Source organism: Phacochoerus africanus, chromosome 8 (genome assembly GCF_016906955.1).
Source record: "Phacochoerus africanus isolate WHEZ1 chromosome 8, ROS_Pafr_v1, whole genome shotgun sequence".
In the NCBI taxonomy this organism is placed as follows: Eukaryota; Metazoa; Chordata; class Mammalia; order Artiodactyla; family Suidae; genus Phacochoerus; species Phacochoerus africanus.
Genome location: NC_062551.1, coordinates 47,512,329 through 47,527,873, shown reverse-complemented (window position 1 = coordinate 47,527,873; position 15,545 = coordinate 47,512,329). Strand labels below are relative to the sequence as shown.

The following is a 15,545-nucleotide window of genomic DNA, read 5'->3' as shown; positions in this document are numbered from 1 at the left end:
CCTTCATTGTCAAGAGCTCTTTGGGCCACACCTGACATGGTGGTGTGGGTCCTGGCACCCCCGAGCTCCTCCTGGGTCATGACCTGGCTGAAGACCCAGGAGTGTTGCTGTGTCCAAAGCTGGGCTGGGCTGGGCTGGGTGGGGCTGGGGCAGGGCAACTCTTCCTGCCTGACCTGGAGAACAAGCCCAGAACTCTTGTGCTGGGCCTGCTGGGCCCGGAAAGGCCACTCCAACAATGGGCCACCTGCCCCTCCCTGCCTGCTGGTTGATATTGAGAAAACTCCCAGACCAAGGGCTCAGAGATGAAATGGACATTCCCAGCCAATGAGGTTTAAATTAAAGGCTGCCTTTAACTGCCAGCTTTGAGGCCAGTTCCCAGCAGCCATCCACAGACTGTGCAGTAGTAACAGCTACTGCCTCTGGAGGGTCAGGGGGCAGCGGGCAGGGGCTCAGAGCTGGCAGGGAGAGAGCCCAGAGTGAAGGGGTACAGCCAGTGGCCCTGGCATTGGGGCCGCTGTTTCCACACTTCTTAGCATCCTCAAGACCTCTTCGGTCAGGATTTACGCGGTGCTGTATCCCGTTATCAACGCTTCTTAGGTGAAACAAGGAGAGCGGGCTGTGTGTCCTCTCAGGGCAGGAACAGGAACAGATACGGGGATGTCTCCAAATGGCTACGGAAGCAGCTCAAATAGTAGCCCTGTCCCCGAGTGATCATGACAGGGGACAAGGTGATGATTTAAACCCCTTGCATTAATTCTCAGCAGCTACGGAAGTGGGTACTCTGGAGTTCCCGCTGTGGCGCAGTGGGTTGAGAATCTGGTGTTGCCACAGCTGTGGCGGGGGTGACAGCTGTGGCTCCGATTCAGTCCCTGGCCTGGGAACTTCCATATGCCTCAGGTGTAGCCAAAATAAAGGGGGAGGGGGGATAGAAAAAAAGAAGTGGGTACTCCCTGCAGCTGTAAAACCGGGGCACAGAGAGGTTAACCAACATGCCCAGAGATCACTCGCCAGGCTGGGGTTTGGACTCTCTGCAGAGCTGGGCCTCTTAGCTGTTCAAAGGATGAGCGACCTGGGTCAAAGGCATGTCAGCAAAGCAGGACAAGTTGTGGTTCCCCAAAGCAGCAAAGGTCAGAGTGGCCACGGCCTGTTGTGCAGGTTGTATCCTACACCAGGACATTTGCCAGGGCGAGGGGGAGGGTGCCCACCCAGAGTATGTGTCTTTTGCCAATTCACACAACCAAACGGGTGGGTAGGGACATCCCAGTCTCCCCTCCTTCCACCCCCCTTTGAACTGGCTCCCAAGTCCTGAGCTGTAGAAAAACCCTTTGTCCGCAGAGTTTGGGCACACGCCCTAGTTCCGGGCTCCTGCTCAGGTCTGGATCCCAGGGCAAAGGGTGTCCTGTTCCACCCCGGGAGTCAGCGCCCTCAGAGCATGATGGGTGTGAGTGCCGGAAGCAGGCAGGGCAGGGAAGGGTGCAGCTCAGGCCCTGCCCCCTCTGTAAGCAAAGTCCACGCACCGGAGCAGGAGAGTCAGGAGAATGAGGCACTCCCTGGGGACCCCACCAGTCTACACAAAGGGACGTGCCTCTCTTGTGGCATTTGATTTCCCCCAATTTCCCCCGAAGGCAGTCACCAGTATCCCACCCTCTTCCTGCAGACAGCTGGCTCAGAGAAGACACCTGCCCAAGGCCACTCTGCCAGAACGTCTGGAATACCTTGCAAATTGCGAATAACCAACCCGAGGTCACTCCGCCAGAACGTCTGGAATACTCTGCAAAATGTGAACAACCACGGCAACTAAGGATCATGGGACGAGGGCGAGGCCCCTGGCCAGTGCAGGCCGGGACTTGGGGATGGGGCAGAACAAACGGCCTGACAGAAAACCCCAACTTTCTTATCAAGTCCCCTCTATGCAGAAGAGCACTGGGGACTAGACTGCGATGCTGGGGGCCAACGCTTCTGACTCTGAAATTAACAGTGACTCTTGTTTTCTCAGCGCCAAGAACAGGCTAGGTCCTGATCTGAGACCGTTACCGGCAAAAGCTCTGAGTCCTCCTGACTCTGACGAGGCGGCACCATCCCCCGCTTTTACAGACGAGGAAACTGAGGAACAGAAGGCAAGGAGGCACAACCAGCTGAGCGAACGGCCAGGCGCCTGCCCCGCTCGCCCCTCCAGCCCCTGCCCCCGGGCCACGAGTGGCTGCGCCCATGAGGCCCAAGGACAAAGGCGGTGCCTCTCCTTCACCAGGAACCCATTCACCCAGGTTTGCCCAGGTTTTCTGGGGCAAAGAAGAGCCCAGGCTAGCTGGGGTGCAGGGCTGGGCTCCTCCCTCCCATTCACAGCCTCCTCCTTGCTGACTCATGGCTGCTGTTCCTTCCACTTGTGACCTGAAAGGTCTGGAAGGCGGTGGCAGACGTCAGCTGCTGGCGAGGAGGAGGTCAAAGGAAACAGGCCGGGCTGCGGGCGGAGGCTCCAGCCAGAACCCAGGTGGCCCCAGCACAGGGTGACCTGAAGCCTGTTCCTGGACCCCTGCTGGGGGGCGAGGGGAAGAGGCAGGAAGCCAGTGAGGAGACAATGGGGCTAAGAAGTCAACAAGTCTTTATTGAATGCCTGCGAGGTTACTGGGAGGAGGCCATGATGCTGGACACGCCTGTTGAGGAGAGAAAGGAGGACCGGTTAACGGGGGAGAGTCGGGGACAGCCCTCCAGTCACTCTCCACGGGCAGATGCCCACAAACCCCTCAGTCACCATCACGCAGGCAGCCGTTAAGAGTCTGGACTCTGGAACAGAGAGGCCTAGATTCAAATCTCGGCTCTGCCCTTCATAGGTGGCTGACCTCAAGCAAGTTACTGAACGGTGGAGTTCCTGCCCGGGCTCAGTGGAAACGAAGCTGACGAGCAGCCATGAGGATGCAGATGCGGCTCGGATCTGGCATGGCTGTGGCTGTGGTGTAGGCTGGTAGCTGTAGCTCCGATTTGACTCCTAGCCTGGGAGCCCCCATGTGCAGCAGGTGTGACCTTAAAAATTAAAAAAAAAAAAAAAATTACTAAACAGCAGTTTCCCCCCGTGAGAACCACGGAACTGCAGGATTAAATGACGCCCCTGGTACTGAGTGCTGTCTCGACCCTCGTCACCATGACAACGTTTACTAGGTACTGTCTGCAAGACCCTCAGAGCGCCGGACTTGCGTGTTCTCACCAAGAACCCCCGACCCGGTGGGTGCATCTCACCCAGAATGAGGGTCCATAGCCCCCAAGTGTGGAGATGACTGCCCGCTCAGTCTTGCTCCTCAATTAAGTACCCACTGAATTGATTTGTACTAAAGGGCCACACGCACTATCTTTTTTTTTTTTAGGGCTGTACCCACGGCATATGGAGGTTCTAAGGCTAGGGGTCTAATTGGAGCTGTAGCTGCTGGCCTACACCACAGCCACAGCCATGCCGGAGAGATGCAAGCCGGGTTTGCGTTCTACACCACAGCTCACAGCAGTGCTGGACGCTTAACCCACTGAGCAAGGCCAGGGATCGAACCGGCATCCTCATGGATTCTAGTTGGGTGTTTCCACTGAGCCACAACATGAACTCCACCTATCCCTATCTTTAAAACACCTGAATCACACTCGAGGGTGGGGAGGAGACCCAGGGCGTAAGGAGGCAGGTGCCCCGTACCCTGGATCTCACTCGCAGGGCGAGGGTTGAGAGCATGTCCTGAGCCCCACAGCCTGAGGCCTCCAGCCCCCACTCACTGTCAAAGTCGATCTTCTCCACGATGTTCTTGGGCTTAATGCTCTCTTCCTGACTACAGATGAAGATCTGGCCCGACTCATCGGCGCTCCAGCCGTACTTGCTCATCCACACCTTCAGCTGGCCATCTGCAGGGGACACGGGCGGTGCGGATGTGGGCACTGTGATCCCGCAGTACTGGGGGGCCTGCGAGCCAAGGGCCGGGGCGCCCTCCTTCTCCAGAAGCCACCAGCATCTCCTGCCTGGACCATGGCCACAGCCGACCTGATCTCCTGCGACCAGCTGGCTGCTTCTCTAGTTCATTCTCCAAACAGCAGCCAGAGGGAGCCTTTAGCCTTCTCATCCCTCCCATGACAGGGCTTTCGTCTTAGACGCTTTCATTTTCCATTTACTGCTCTGCTCTCTCCCAGGGCAAAGCTCAGCTCCTAATAACGTCTGTGTACTTACTCTGCCTCCCTGCAGCCTGCGTGGGATGGCTCCCAAATGAGGACGCCACCATCACTGCCAACAATAAGCCTACGGCCTCGGGTTCAAGAATTCCTTTGCGGTTCTTCTTCGCCCTTAGAAAACATGCTAGCAAGGATGCATGGCCAAGAAGGTGTTTTATGACTTGAAATGATTCTTTTCTGCGTGACCGTGATCAATTTGATACAGATTCATCTGCTTCTCTTCACATTCAATTCTAAGGGATGTTTCATCCTCTTTTAATCTAATGTCTCATTTATTTATCTTTTTGTCTTTTTGCCTTTTCTAGGGCCGCTCCCGCGGCATATGGAGGTTCCCAGGCTAGGGGTCGAATCGGAGCTATAGCTACTGGCCTACGCCAGAGCCACAGCAACGCAGGATGCGAGCCATGTCTGCGACCCACACCATAGCTCACGGCAACACCGGATCCTTAACCCACTGAGCAAGGCCAGGGATCGAACCTGCTACCTCATGGTTCCTAGTCGGATTCGTTAATCACTGCGCCACAACGGGAACTTCTAATTTCTCTTTTAAATACAGAAAACACCTTAAGGAAACATAAAACATCTCACAGCACTTAGTATAGTGCCTGACAGAGTGTCCAATAAATGTTAGCTTCCACTGAAAACAAATAACATCCTAGAAAAAGCCCACCTGGCTCAAAAGGCAGGACTATCTGAGAAGGTCCTCGGAGGAAGCCCCGCCCTCTCCTCCCTGTTCTCACCCCCCCACTCCGCAAGGAGTAACCACTTTCCATAGCTTTGCATTTTCCTTCCTGTGTTTCTTTTGGCAGCACAAGCAAATATACTCACACGCATTTTTTTCTTTACTTCCTTTTTGGAGAGATCATTTAGAAACGTAAATCCGATGATGTCCCTCCCTGCTTAGACCTCACTCGGGAGTGAGTCCTCACTGAGACGCAGTCCTCAGGAGCCCCAGGTACCTGGCCTTCCCGGCACCTCTGCCCCCGGCTCCGCCCCTCGCTCACCGGGCTCCAGCCTGCGATCCTCACATTCGCTCTGCCCCACGCTGCCCGCTTCACTCCGCCGCAGAGGTAACTGTTCGGACGCTGCACTGCCTCACCTCTGTGTTCCCCCCCAGGGGCTGCCACGCACGGATCCCCACCAGACATGTTCAGCCTCATCTGTCAGCTGTTTCACCACGTCCACAAGAGAGACTCTGAGCCGTTCACTGTTATTCACTGCTGTGCCCCTAGGGCTGTAGCTGGCACAGAGTGGGCATTCCATTAGTTTATGCAGAATAAACCAACAAATGCCAAAGGATCTCTGCCAAGGAAGGAGATGCTTTATGTGAATCCCTTAGTCCCTCCCTAGGCTGGGCCTTCACCTGGTGAGGCAGAGGTAGGTCCACCTGAGGAGCCGCTGAGGCCCATGGCCCCGACCCCCCTGACCTCCTAGAATGGTACTGGGGACCCAGAGGGCCTTACCTGTCAGATCCCCGAGCATCTCAGCCAGCAGCCAGCGATCGATGTGCTGATAAGTGATGCCCACGACATGGCAGATAACTGCAGAAAGGAGGGACAAAGATGCTGCAGGGCGGCCCTGTGGCCACTCCCGCCCCTCAGGGAGTCCAAGCTCAGAGAGGGGCTTACATTTGCGGACGGAGTCTTCAAAGCCAGTTATACCTTCCAGGAGGTCCATGTTTTCATCCAGGGCTTGCTGTGAGGGGAGTGACAATGTCCAAAATGTCAACGTCGGTAATGCCAAGAACGCTAAGACCACCACCAGCGACAGAGGCGAGCACTCGAGCCTCCACCCACATGCCAGCCCTTCCGTGTGCAGCCTCGTGATGTAAATGTGGCTGGTTTTGTTCACCATTTTAGAGACAAGGAGACCAAAGCTCACAGCAGCTAAGTGATGTGCCTGTAATCAGAGAGCTGGGGTGTGCATGGGCCAGGCGGACACCAGTCCCGACAGAGGATGTGGAGACGGAATCGCTTCCTGCACTCAACTCCGTCGACTTGGTTCCCATCTCACTCAAAGGTCAAGTGTCCCCCACGACCCACAGAGCCCCGCAGGACCTGCCTGTCGCCCCCGCCCACTTGCCCCTCACTCCAGCCATTGGGCTCCTCGCTGCCCCTCAGACATGCCAGGCCCCCACCCACTCAAGGCCTCCATGCTGGCTGGTTCTGGAACTTTCCTCCCCTGCGGCTAACACCCCCACCTCTTTCAGGCTTCTGCTCAAATGTCCCCTCCCCAGCAAGGGCTCCCCAAAACGAGTGATGGAAATGAGGAACCCAGGAGGACAGTGGGAAAGAGTGGCTGTCCTGGAGCCGAGCTGAGCGGGTGTGAGGGAGCGGCGCGTGATGCCCCATCAGGCGGGGCTGGAGGGGCAGGTGAGACGGGGCCTGAGAACTTCCTACTGGATCCAGCAGTGGGGACATCATTGCAGATCTGGACAAGAGTGGTCCATGGAGTGTGTGTGGGCTGGAGACTGGGGGCAGGGGCTTGGCCACAGAAACCTGAATGGAGGGGCTTCCAGTGACCAGGGGACCAGGGGAGGCTGAGGGCAGGCTAGCTGTCCCAGAGTGGGCTGACAGAGTCCCTATTCACCCTAGACGGGGTTTCCTAGGATGTGAGACTTCCAGCTTTAAAATCAAGAAAGCCCCGAGCAAACAGGAGCGTGGCTGGAATGAGAGGCAGAGCTGGTGGGGTGTGGAGGTTGACGGAGAGTTCTCTTTTTCAGCTGAAATGAAGTGCAGGGTGGACGTCTCTTGTGGTGATGGAAACCACGTGGGAAGGCCAAGTTTGCTCTACAGAGGAGCCAGGAGAGCCGTGGTGGGATGCCCAGCAGGCGAAAGGGGACTGGCGCCCTGGAGAAGGGGGGCCTGCGACAGGAGCAGGGACAATTCAGCCATGAAAACAGCAAAGTGCTGGGTTGGCTGCCCACAGACGTCAGGCTGGGGGCGGGAAGTCCTGCTCTGGCTGCTTCTACCTTCCCAGGAAAGGAGGGGCCATAGGACAAGCCGAGGTGGTGAGAAGCTGAGCAGGGCTGTCCAGCAGAGCAGGGAGGGCGCAAGGCCCTGGACAAGCAGGGGCTGAAGACCGTGTCTGGGTGGCGGCCGGCCCTGGAGGGGTTCTTCTCCGGCCTTGCGCATCCTCGCAGATCCAGATGTGGAAGGGCAGGAGCGCGCATTTGTGCCGGAGGAGGAAGCCGGAAGAGGGCCAGGGCTGCTGGTCAGGCCCAAAGGTGTCAGGTCGGGGACCTCAGGGGGGTGAGCTGGGAATTGAGGACGTGGTCAGAGGGTGGAGGTGACATTCACAGATGGAGGAGGAGTAAGTGAATACTGGTGAAGACAAGGACAGGCCACTGGCTCCCAGCCTTAGCCGGGCATCGGAATCACCAGGAATAACTGTAAAAGCCCTAAGTCTAGACCGCACCCAGACCACTTATATCGGATTCCAGGGAGGCAGGAGCCAAGTATCACAATGTGTTTGGTTTTTTTCTGCTTTTTAGGGCCGCACTGGAGGCATGTGCAAGTTCCCAGGTTAGGGGTGGAAAGAGAGCTGTAGCTGCCAGCCTACGCCACAGCCACAGCATCGCCAGATCCTCAACTAATGGGGCGAGGCCAGGGATCGAACCTGCGTCCTCACGGATACTAGTCGGGCTCATTACCACTGAGCCACAACGGGAACTTCCAGTATTTGTTTAACTCCTCAGGGGTCCAAAGTGCTGAGAACCCGTGGTCTAGGGTGTGACTACCAGTGAGAGGCTGAAGGCACAGAGAGGAGAACAGTTCCAGAAACTGAGGGGACAGGGTGGTGGAAGAATCATGGGTCTGCCTGCCTTTGCAAGCACCTAAGAATGAAAACAGCGGGAAGAGGGCCAGTGAGCTACATTCTTCATGACAAGATGAATGAGCACTGCTGGGGGGCGGGTGCTGATGCCACAAAAGGGGGGCGGAAGTACGAACACAGTGCTGGGGGCTGGGAGCTGGGGAGGGAGATGGGTCCGAGTAGAGGGGAGAGGCTACCTGGGAAGCTGCAGAGGTGGACGGCTGGGCCAGGCTAGGTTAGAGCAAACAAAAGACGAAGAGTGTTTAGAGGACGAGGGCCTTTGCTGGAAGGGTGTGTGTGTCATCTGAGCTCTGCGGCACAGCAGACAGCCCGGCCCCGGCTGAGCATGACCATTCCATGAGCACAGGACCCACGCCACGAAGGCAGCCAACCCGCCGGGCACAGTTGCCACCTTCGGCGGCCTGCTCCACGCGGCCCAGTCACCACCCTGCCCCCAGAGCCAAGGGAAGTTACCCAGAAGGCCTGGAAGTGGCAGGTCTCTAGCAGGTCTCCGAGGTACAAAATCTGCCGGATGGGCCGTTCTTCTTGCTGGAAGGAAGGGTTAAGGGAAAAGGCCCTGGGGCGGGAGAAGCTCGCTGCTGAGTCCTAGACTGCCCACGCCCATCTTTTGTTCACTCCCACTTGTGATGGCAAAAGTGAAAAAAAGTCCTAATAAGCCAGTGTGGGGACTCTTTTTTTTTTCCCCCCGGTCTTTTTAGGGCTGCACCCACAGCATATTGAGGTTCACAGGCTAGGGGTCAAATTGGAGCCGCAGCCGCCAGCCTACGCCACAGCCATGCCAGATCCGAGTGGAGCCTGTGACCTACACCACAGCTCACAGCAATGCCAGATCCTTAACCCACTGAACGAGACCAGGGATCGAACCCGTGTCCTCATGGATGCTAGTCGGATTCACTTCTGCTGAGCCACGACAGGAACTCCCTGATGGGGACTGTTAATGCATCAGTGGCCCAACCACACACTGAAGTGGAGTCTCTCATAGAACTGACACAGCGAAAGTGATGAGACACACTGTGAGAGGAAGAAAGCAAGATGTAAGGAGTTCCCTGGTGGTCTAGTGGTTAGGATTCGGCACGTTCACTGCTGCAGCCGGGTTCAATCCCTTGTCTGGGAACTGAGATCCCAGAAAGAGAAAGAAAGAGAAAAACAGAGAAAGAAAAAACGAAAGAAGAGAAAAAAAGCAAGATGCAGAATGATGTGCATACTGGCCCGTTTGGGTGGGGAGGACCATGAGGGTATAAACACACACAGCTGCACTTACGCATCCTGAGAGCCTCTGTGGAAAGGCCCCCAGGACTGTAAACTACCACTGCCTTCCTGGAGAAGAGCGGGGGACTGTGGGATGGGGCGGGAGGAGGCCTTGGTTTGTTTCACTGCACATTTTGTTGGACTTTGAACAGTGGACCATGTGCCTTTTTTAAGCCATCAGAACAGACCCCTGGGGCAGGCAAACAATCCGAAAGCAGGCCCTCCCACAACACACCAGGCAGAGCAGGGTCAAGGAGCGAGCCTTTCTCAGCCCAGACATAGGGCCAAGCCCGCGCTGGGTACTCAGTGTCTGCTGCTCAGCTCAGACCACTGCTCCGTGAATTCACCCACCCGGCCCAGGGAGCAGGAAGGATACGTGCGCCTGGTCGATCATGCACTTGCACAGCGTGAAGTCGGTGTGGGGCAGGTTGGTGAGGGCCTTCAGCAGGATCTGGGCGGTGACAGTGGTCTGGAAGAAAGCTGGGTTGAATTGGTACCTAGGAAGCGGAACAAAGACACAGTGGCGGTGGCGTCTCCAGGCCCCTCGGCCTCGACAGGTGCTGTGCATTGCTTTGGCCCAGGGTTTGGGAGCTGGACATGCCGGGGCTCTAATCCTGAGTGCACGGCTCCCTGGCTGTGCCTTTACCTCCCTGACCCTACTTTCTTGCTGTGCAGACGTGCACAGTTAATGCTCACAACCACCCAGCAAGGCAGTGTTAAGTGCGTCACTAACAAATGAGCACAAAAGTGGCATCTGGAGGAGTGGTCAGGGCTTTGGAGTCAACTGCCTGGCTTTAAACTTAACTGCTGAGTGACCTACAACTACCTTTTAATTTTACTTTATGTTTTGGCCTTTTTAGGGCTGCACCTGTGGCATGTGGAGGCTCCCAGGTTAAGGGTCAGATTGGAGCTGCAGCTGTCGGCCTACAGCACAGCCACAGCAATGCCAGATCAGAGCTGCATCTGCAACCTACACCACAGGTCACTGCAACGCCGGATCCTCCACCCACTGAGCGAGGCCCGGGATTGAACCTGCAACCTCATAGATACCAGTCGGATTCATTATCACTGAGCCACAACTCCTCGATTACTTATTTTAAATACTCCCTGAATCAGTTTCCTCCCTTGCAAAAGGGGATAACAACAACCACATCTACTTCACAAAGGCAAGGCAGGCTCTAAGTGGGGCAGCACACACAAAGCTTCCAGCACTGCAGCTACCACTTCCTAAGTGGCAGTCATCCCCAGTACAACCCCAACAGCTCGCAAGTCCCAGTGTGTTATCTCCATTTTACAGATGGCAAAACTGAGGCTACGCCATCTAAAAAATCACACAGCTGGTAATGTGCCAATACAGCACTGAGGAGGTAGAACCCAAACGTCCATCGACAGAAGCAATAACTAGGACCACATGGAACACAATACAGCAATGACAACACACGGCAGCCACATAGAAAAAGGATGGATCTCACAAACCCAGGGCTGACTGGAAGACGCCAGATACAGAAGAGCTTCAGTCGTGTGACTACATTTATGTCAAGTTCAAAGCAGGAAAACAAGAGCTAGATTAATCGGGATGCGTGTGCGTGTGTGTCTACGTCTTAAACGCACATAAAACCAGGCCATGAGAGCCTAAAAGTGGTTACCATGGTGGGGGTAGTTGGCACAAAACACACGAGGCAAAGGCCCACTCACTTTTGCAACCTGGATGGTGAGCACACTCGTGCTCGTTTACACTTACTTGTTAAACTACGTATTTGGTTTTGTTTTTTATTTTTGCCTTTTAGGGCCACACACAAGGCATATAGAAGTTTCCAGGCCAGAGGTCGAATTGGAGCTACAGATGCCAGCCTAGTCCACAGCCACAGCGACGCAGGAGCCAAGCTGCATCTGCGACCTACACCACAGCTCACAGCAACATCGGATCCTTAACCCGCAGGGCGAGGCCAGAGATCAAACCTGCATCCTCAGGGATCCTGGTCGTGTTCATTTCCACTGCGCCACAAAGGGAACTCCATGTATTTGTTTTATGCGCTAGCCTGTGTGTTTTGAAACTATTTTTTAAAAAGCCATCCCTCCGCCTGCCCCAACTTCCCTGGCTTCCTAGTCTAGCACATCGAGAAAAGTTATATGTGATCCAAAAAATATATTTAAAACTCAAGACAACTCAATGCCCAAACCCCAAAAAACCCTACTAAAAAATGGGAGAAGACCTGAAGAGACATTTTTCCAAAGAAGATGTACCGATCACCACAGACACACAAAAAGATGCACAACAATGATAATCATCCGAGAGATTCAAATCAAAACCACAATGAGCTGTCACTTCACACCTGTCAGAAAGGCCAAGGATGTGGAGAAGAGACAACTCTGGTACATCTGTTGGTGGAAATGTAATTGGTGCAGCCACTATGGAAGACAATATAAAGGTTCCCCCCAAAAATGAAAAAAATAGAACTACCAGGGAGTTCCTGCTGTGGCTCAGTGGGTTTAAGAATCCGACTCGTATCCATGAGGATGTGGGTTCAATCCCTGGTGTCGCTCAGTGGGTTAAGGATCCAGCTTTACCGTGAGCTGTGGTGTAGGTTGAAGACTTGGCTCAGGTCTGGCGTTGCTATGGCTGTGTAGCTGCAGCTCTGATTCAACCCCTAGCCTGGGAACTTCCATGTGCCGTGGGTGCGGCCCTAAAAAGACAAACAGAAACAGAACTACCAGAAATTCCTGCTGTGGTGCCACAGGATACATGAGTCTCTGCAGCACTGAGACACAGGTTCGACCCCTGGGCCAGCACAGTGGGTTAAAGGATCCAGCGTTGCCGCAGTTTACGCTGAAACTGTGGTTGGATCTGATCCCTGGCCTTGGAACTCCATACGCCATAGGGAGGCCAAAAAAGGGGGAAAAGAAAGAACCAGCCACCTAAATGTCCATCAACAGATGAGTGGACTAAGAAGATGTGGTATATAAACACAATGGAACACTACTTGGTCATAAAAAGGAGTGAAATAATGCCATTCACAGCAACATGGATGCAACCAGAGATGATCACACTCAGTAAAGTCAGAAAGAGAAAGACAAGTACCATGTGACATCACTTATACATGGAATCTCAAATATGGCACAAATAAACATATCTACAAAACAAAAACAGACTCACAAACATAGAGAACAGATTTGTGGTTATCAAGGGGGAGGAGGGAGAGCAGGATAGACTGACAGCCTGTGGTGAGTAGATGCAACTATTACACTTATAATAGATAAACAACAAGATCCTACCGGAGAGTACAGGGAACCATAACCAATCTTTTGGGATAAACCATGATAGAAAGGAACATTAAAAATAAGAAAAAAAAAATATATATATATCTGGATAACTAAGTCATTTTGCTGTACAGGAGGAATTGGCACAACATTATACCAACAATTATTAAAAAAACAAACAAACAAACAAAAAAACTACTATATGACCCAGCAATTCCAACCTGAGTACACATCCAAAGATAACAAAAACACTAAGTCGAAAAGATACATGCACCCCAATGTTCACAGCAGCACTATTTATGACAGCCAAGACATGGGAGCACTCTAGGTGTCCACTAACAAATGAATGGATAAAACGGGATACACACACAAGGGAACATCACCCAGCCATGAAAGAATGAAATTTTGCCCTTTGCAATGACATGAATGGACCTCAATACGCTTAGTGAAATAAGCTGAAGAAAGACAAATACTGTACGTTTTGACTAATATGTGGAACCTAAAAGATGACAACGGATGACTATAATGAAACAAAAACAAACCCAAATACACAGAACAAACTAGTGGTTACCAGAGGGGAGCAGGGTGGGAGGGAGGCAAGACAGGCGGGTGAAGGAGATTAAGAGATACAAACTGGTAGATATAAAATAAGTAAGATACAAGGATGTAACATACAGCACAGACTATAACCAATGTTTTTTTTTCTTTTTTGTCTTTTTGCTATTTCTTGGGCCGCTCCCGCGGCATATGGAGGTTCCCAGGCTAGGGGTCCAATCGGAGCTGTAGCCACCGGCCTACGCCAGAGTCACAGCAACATGGAATCCGAGCCGCGTCTGCAACCTACACCACAGCTCACCGCAACGCCGGATCGTTAACCCACTGAGCAAGGGCAGGGACCGAACCTGCAACCTCATGGTTCCTAGTCGGATTCGTTAACCACTGCGCCACGACGGGAACTCCACCAATGTTTTATATAACCATGTTTTTGGCCATACTTGCAGCATATGGAAGTTTCAAGGATAGAACCCATGCCACAGCAGTGACAACGCTGGATCTTTAACCTGCTGAGCCACCAGAGAACTCCTATATTGACTTTAAATGCAATAAAATCTATAAACACATCCAATTGTTATATTTCACACCTGAAAATATAACACTGTACATCAATTACATTTCAACTTAAAAGAGAGAGAAGCCACATCCTGTGGGCCACCCCCAACTCCCACCCTACCCAGTATCGGGAGCGGCACCTTGCTGGCCACTGACACAGTGGTGGGAACAGATGCAGACACTCACAGTTTCAGAACAGCCAGGTTGGCTTCCAGATCATAGGCATTCTCCTTAGCCTGTGTCTCCACATAGCGCTCCAGGGTGGCCAGATTCTCAGGATTATACCTAGAGGAGAAACAAGATGGGTGAGCAGAAAAGAGAGGAGCTGAGGTCAGTCGCTCTGTGGGGCCGGGGTGGGAGGGGGCACTGTAGCCTGCTCCTCCCTCTTCCTTTCTTGCTTCCCTCCAGATCTGTCACTGGTCACTTGCTCTACTCAAATACCGAATCAGCTCTATAACCTCTAACAAAACTTATCCACATCCCAGACCTAAGCCTAAGCCCCGCGTTTTTTTTTTTTTTTTTTTTCTTAAGGCCGCACCCGTGGCCGCATATGGAGGTTCCCAGGCTAGGGGCTGAATCAGAGCTACAGTTGCCGGCCTACACCACAGCAATGCAGGATCCGAGCCCCATCTGCAACCTATACCACAGCTCACGGCAACACCAGATCCTTAATTCACTGAGCAGGGCCAGGGATTGTACCCGCAACCTCAGGGTTCCTAGTCAGAAGTGTTTCCGCTGCGCCACGATGGGAACTCTATCAGCCCTGTGTCTTTTCTAGGATGTCTCCTCAACCTCTCAGCCAACCAGCCCTGGCAGCATGTATACCTGGCCTCCAGGACGTCTTTGCCATGCACCCCTTTCTCCCCTCCCCAGGCCCCACTCAGGTCTAGCACCATCTTCTCCTGCCTAGCGTCCCCCCATCCCAGCCCTGACCACTTCTGGCTACCACTACCACTGCCTATTGGCAGGTTTGTCTAGACTCTGAACCGGGAACTCCGTGAAAGCACAGCCTGTGGCTCTCTTGGTCACTTCTGGTTCGCAGCAGTGCCCAGCACTGACAAAATATATTTTAGTAAACATGTATTGGATGAATGATATGGGAGGGGGGAGAGAGAAAGAGGCACTGAGAGAGACAGACTGAGGAGCAGAGAAAGGAAAGTGAGGGGCTGAGAGAGGGGAAGCCGAGAAGCAGAGAGGGAGGCCTTACATCAATTAAAAAAGGGAGGACTGAGCGGTAGACAAGCTTATCGCCCGCCATAAGGCCTCTGCAGTGCTGTTTCCTTAAACATCTCCAAGACGACTGAAAAAATCCCACTCCCGGGCAAGCCCAGGATCCAGACCACCCTTGCTGTCTCCCGAAAAATCCCCTCCTCCACCCTGCTTGGCCAGAAGCGCTCCCTCTGACCAGGTTCAGACCTGTCGATACCCTTGAGCAGCTTGCCCACGTTCGCTCTCATCTGCTCAAACATCGCCATGACTACTCTCGCCTCCCACACCGGGACTGAAGCCGAAGATCCTACAGTCACGGCGTCCTCGAGGACCGGAAAAGGAACTGCGGGTGGAGACGGAAACTACGTCGCTGTTTCCTCTCCAGCCCTGGAGGCGAAGATGGAGGAGGCTCTAGCTGCGGCCGCCGCGCTTTCCGGCTGCCTCGTGACTTCTTCCCAGCGTGCGCAGTTGGCGCGTGCGCATACGCTCCACTTGAGCAGGACCAAAGGCGTGAGAAAAAGACCAGTCTAGTTCAGTGCGCAGGCGCCCTCTCGAGGCGAGGAGGCGGGGCTGAACTTTTCCCGGGCCTTGTGTACCCAGTCCTAGTCTCTGGGATGTGCACGCGAGGTCCCTGGGAAGGAGATGAGTCCCTGACGGCGAGCACGCACGTCGCGCTGCGCGCTGCTGTGAAC

General features: G+C 53.9%; 1 protein-coding gene across 1 annotated transcript; it reads right to left on the bottom strand.

The window, feature by feature from the left end:
• Positions 1–2,582: 2,582 nt before the first annotated feature.
• EIF3K (eukaryotic translation initiation factor 3 subunit K) lies at positions 2,583–15,283 on the bottom strand. Its single transcript, XM_047793494.1, has 8 exons — positions 15,061–15,283; positions 13,831–13,929; positions 9,653–9,773; positions 8,482–8,556; positions 5,823–5,889; positions 5,658–5,735; positions 3,748–3,873; positions 2,583–2,651 (listed from the first exon to the last, which is right to left on the bottom strand). The coding sequence occupies exons 1-8, from the start codon at positions 15,117–15,119 to the stop codon at positions 2,620–2,622; spliced, it is 657 nt and encodes a 218-aa protein (XP_047649450.1). The 5' UTR covers positions 15,120–15,283; the 3' UTR covers positions 2,583–2,619.
• Between the last annotated feature and the right edge of the window lie 262 nt (positions 15,284–15,545).

Excerpts from the sequence above, each read along its gene's own strand:
- EIF3K (XM_047793494.1), bottom strand. The coding sequence starts at position 15,119 with ATGGCGATGTTTGAGCAGATGAGAGCGAACGTGGGCAAGCTGCTCAAG. Across the intron at positions 5,736-5,822 it reads TGAAGACTCCGTCCGCAAAT|TTATCTGCCATGTCGTGGGC; the intron begins GTAAGCCCCTCT and ends TCCTTTCTGCAG. Across the intron at positions 2,652-3,747 it reads GGAGAAGATCGACTTTGACA|GCGTGTCCAGCATCATGGCC; the intron begins GTGAGTGGGGGC and ends TCTCCTCAACAG.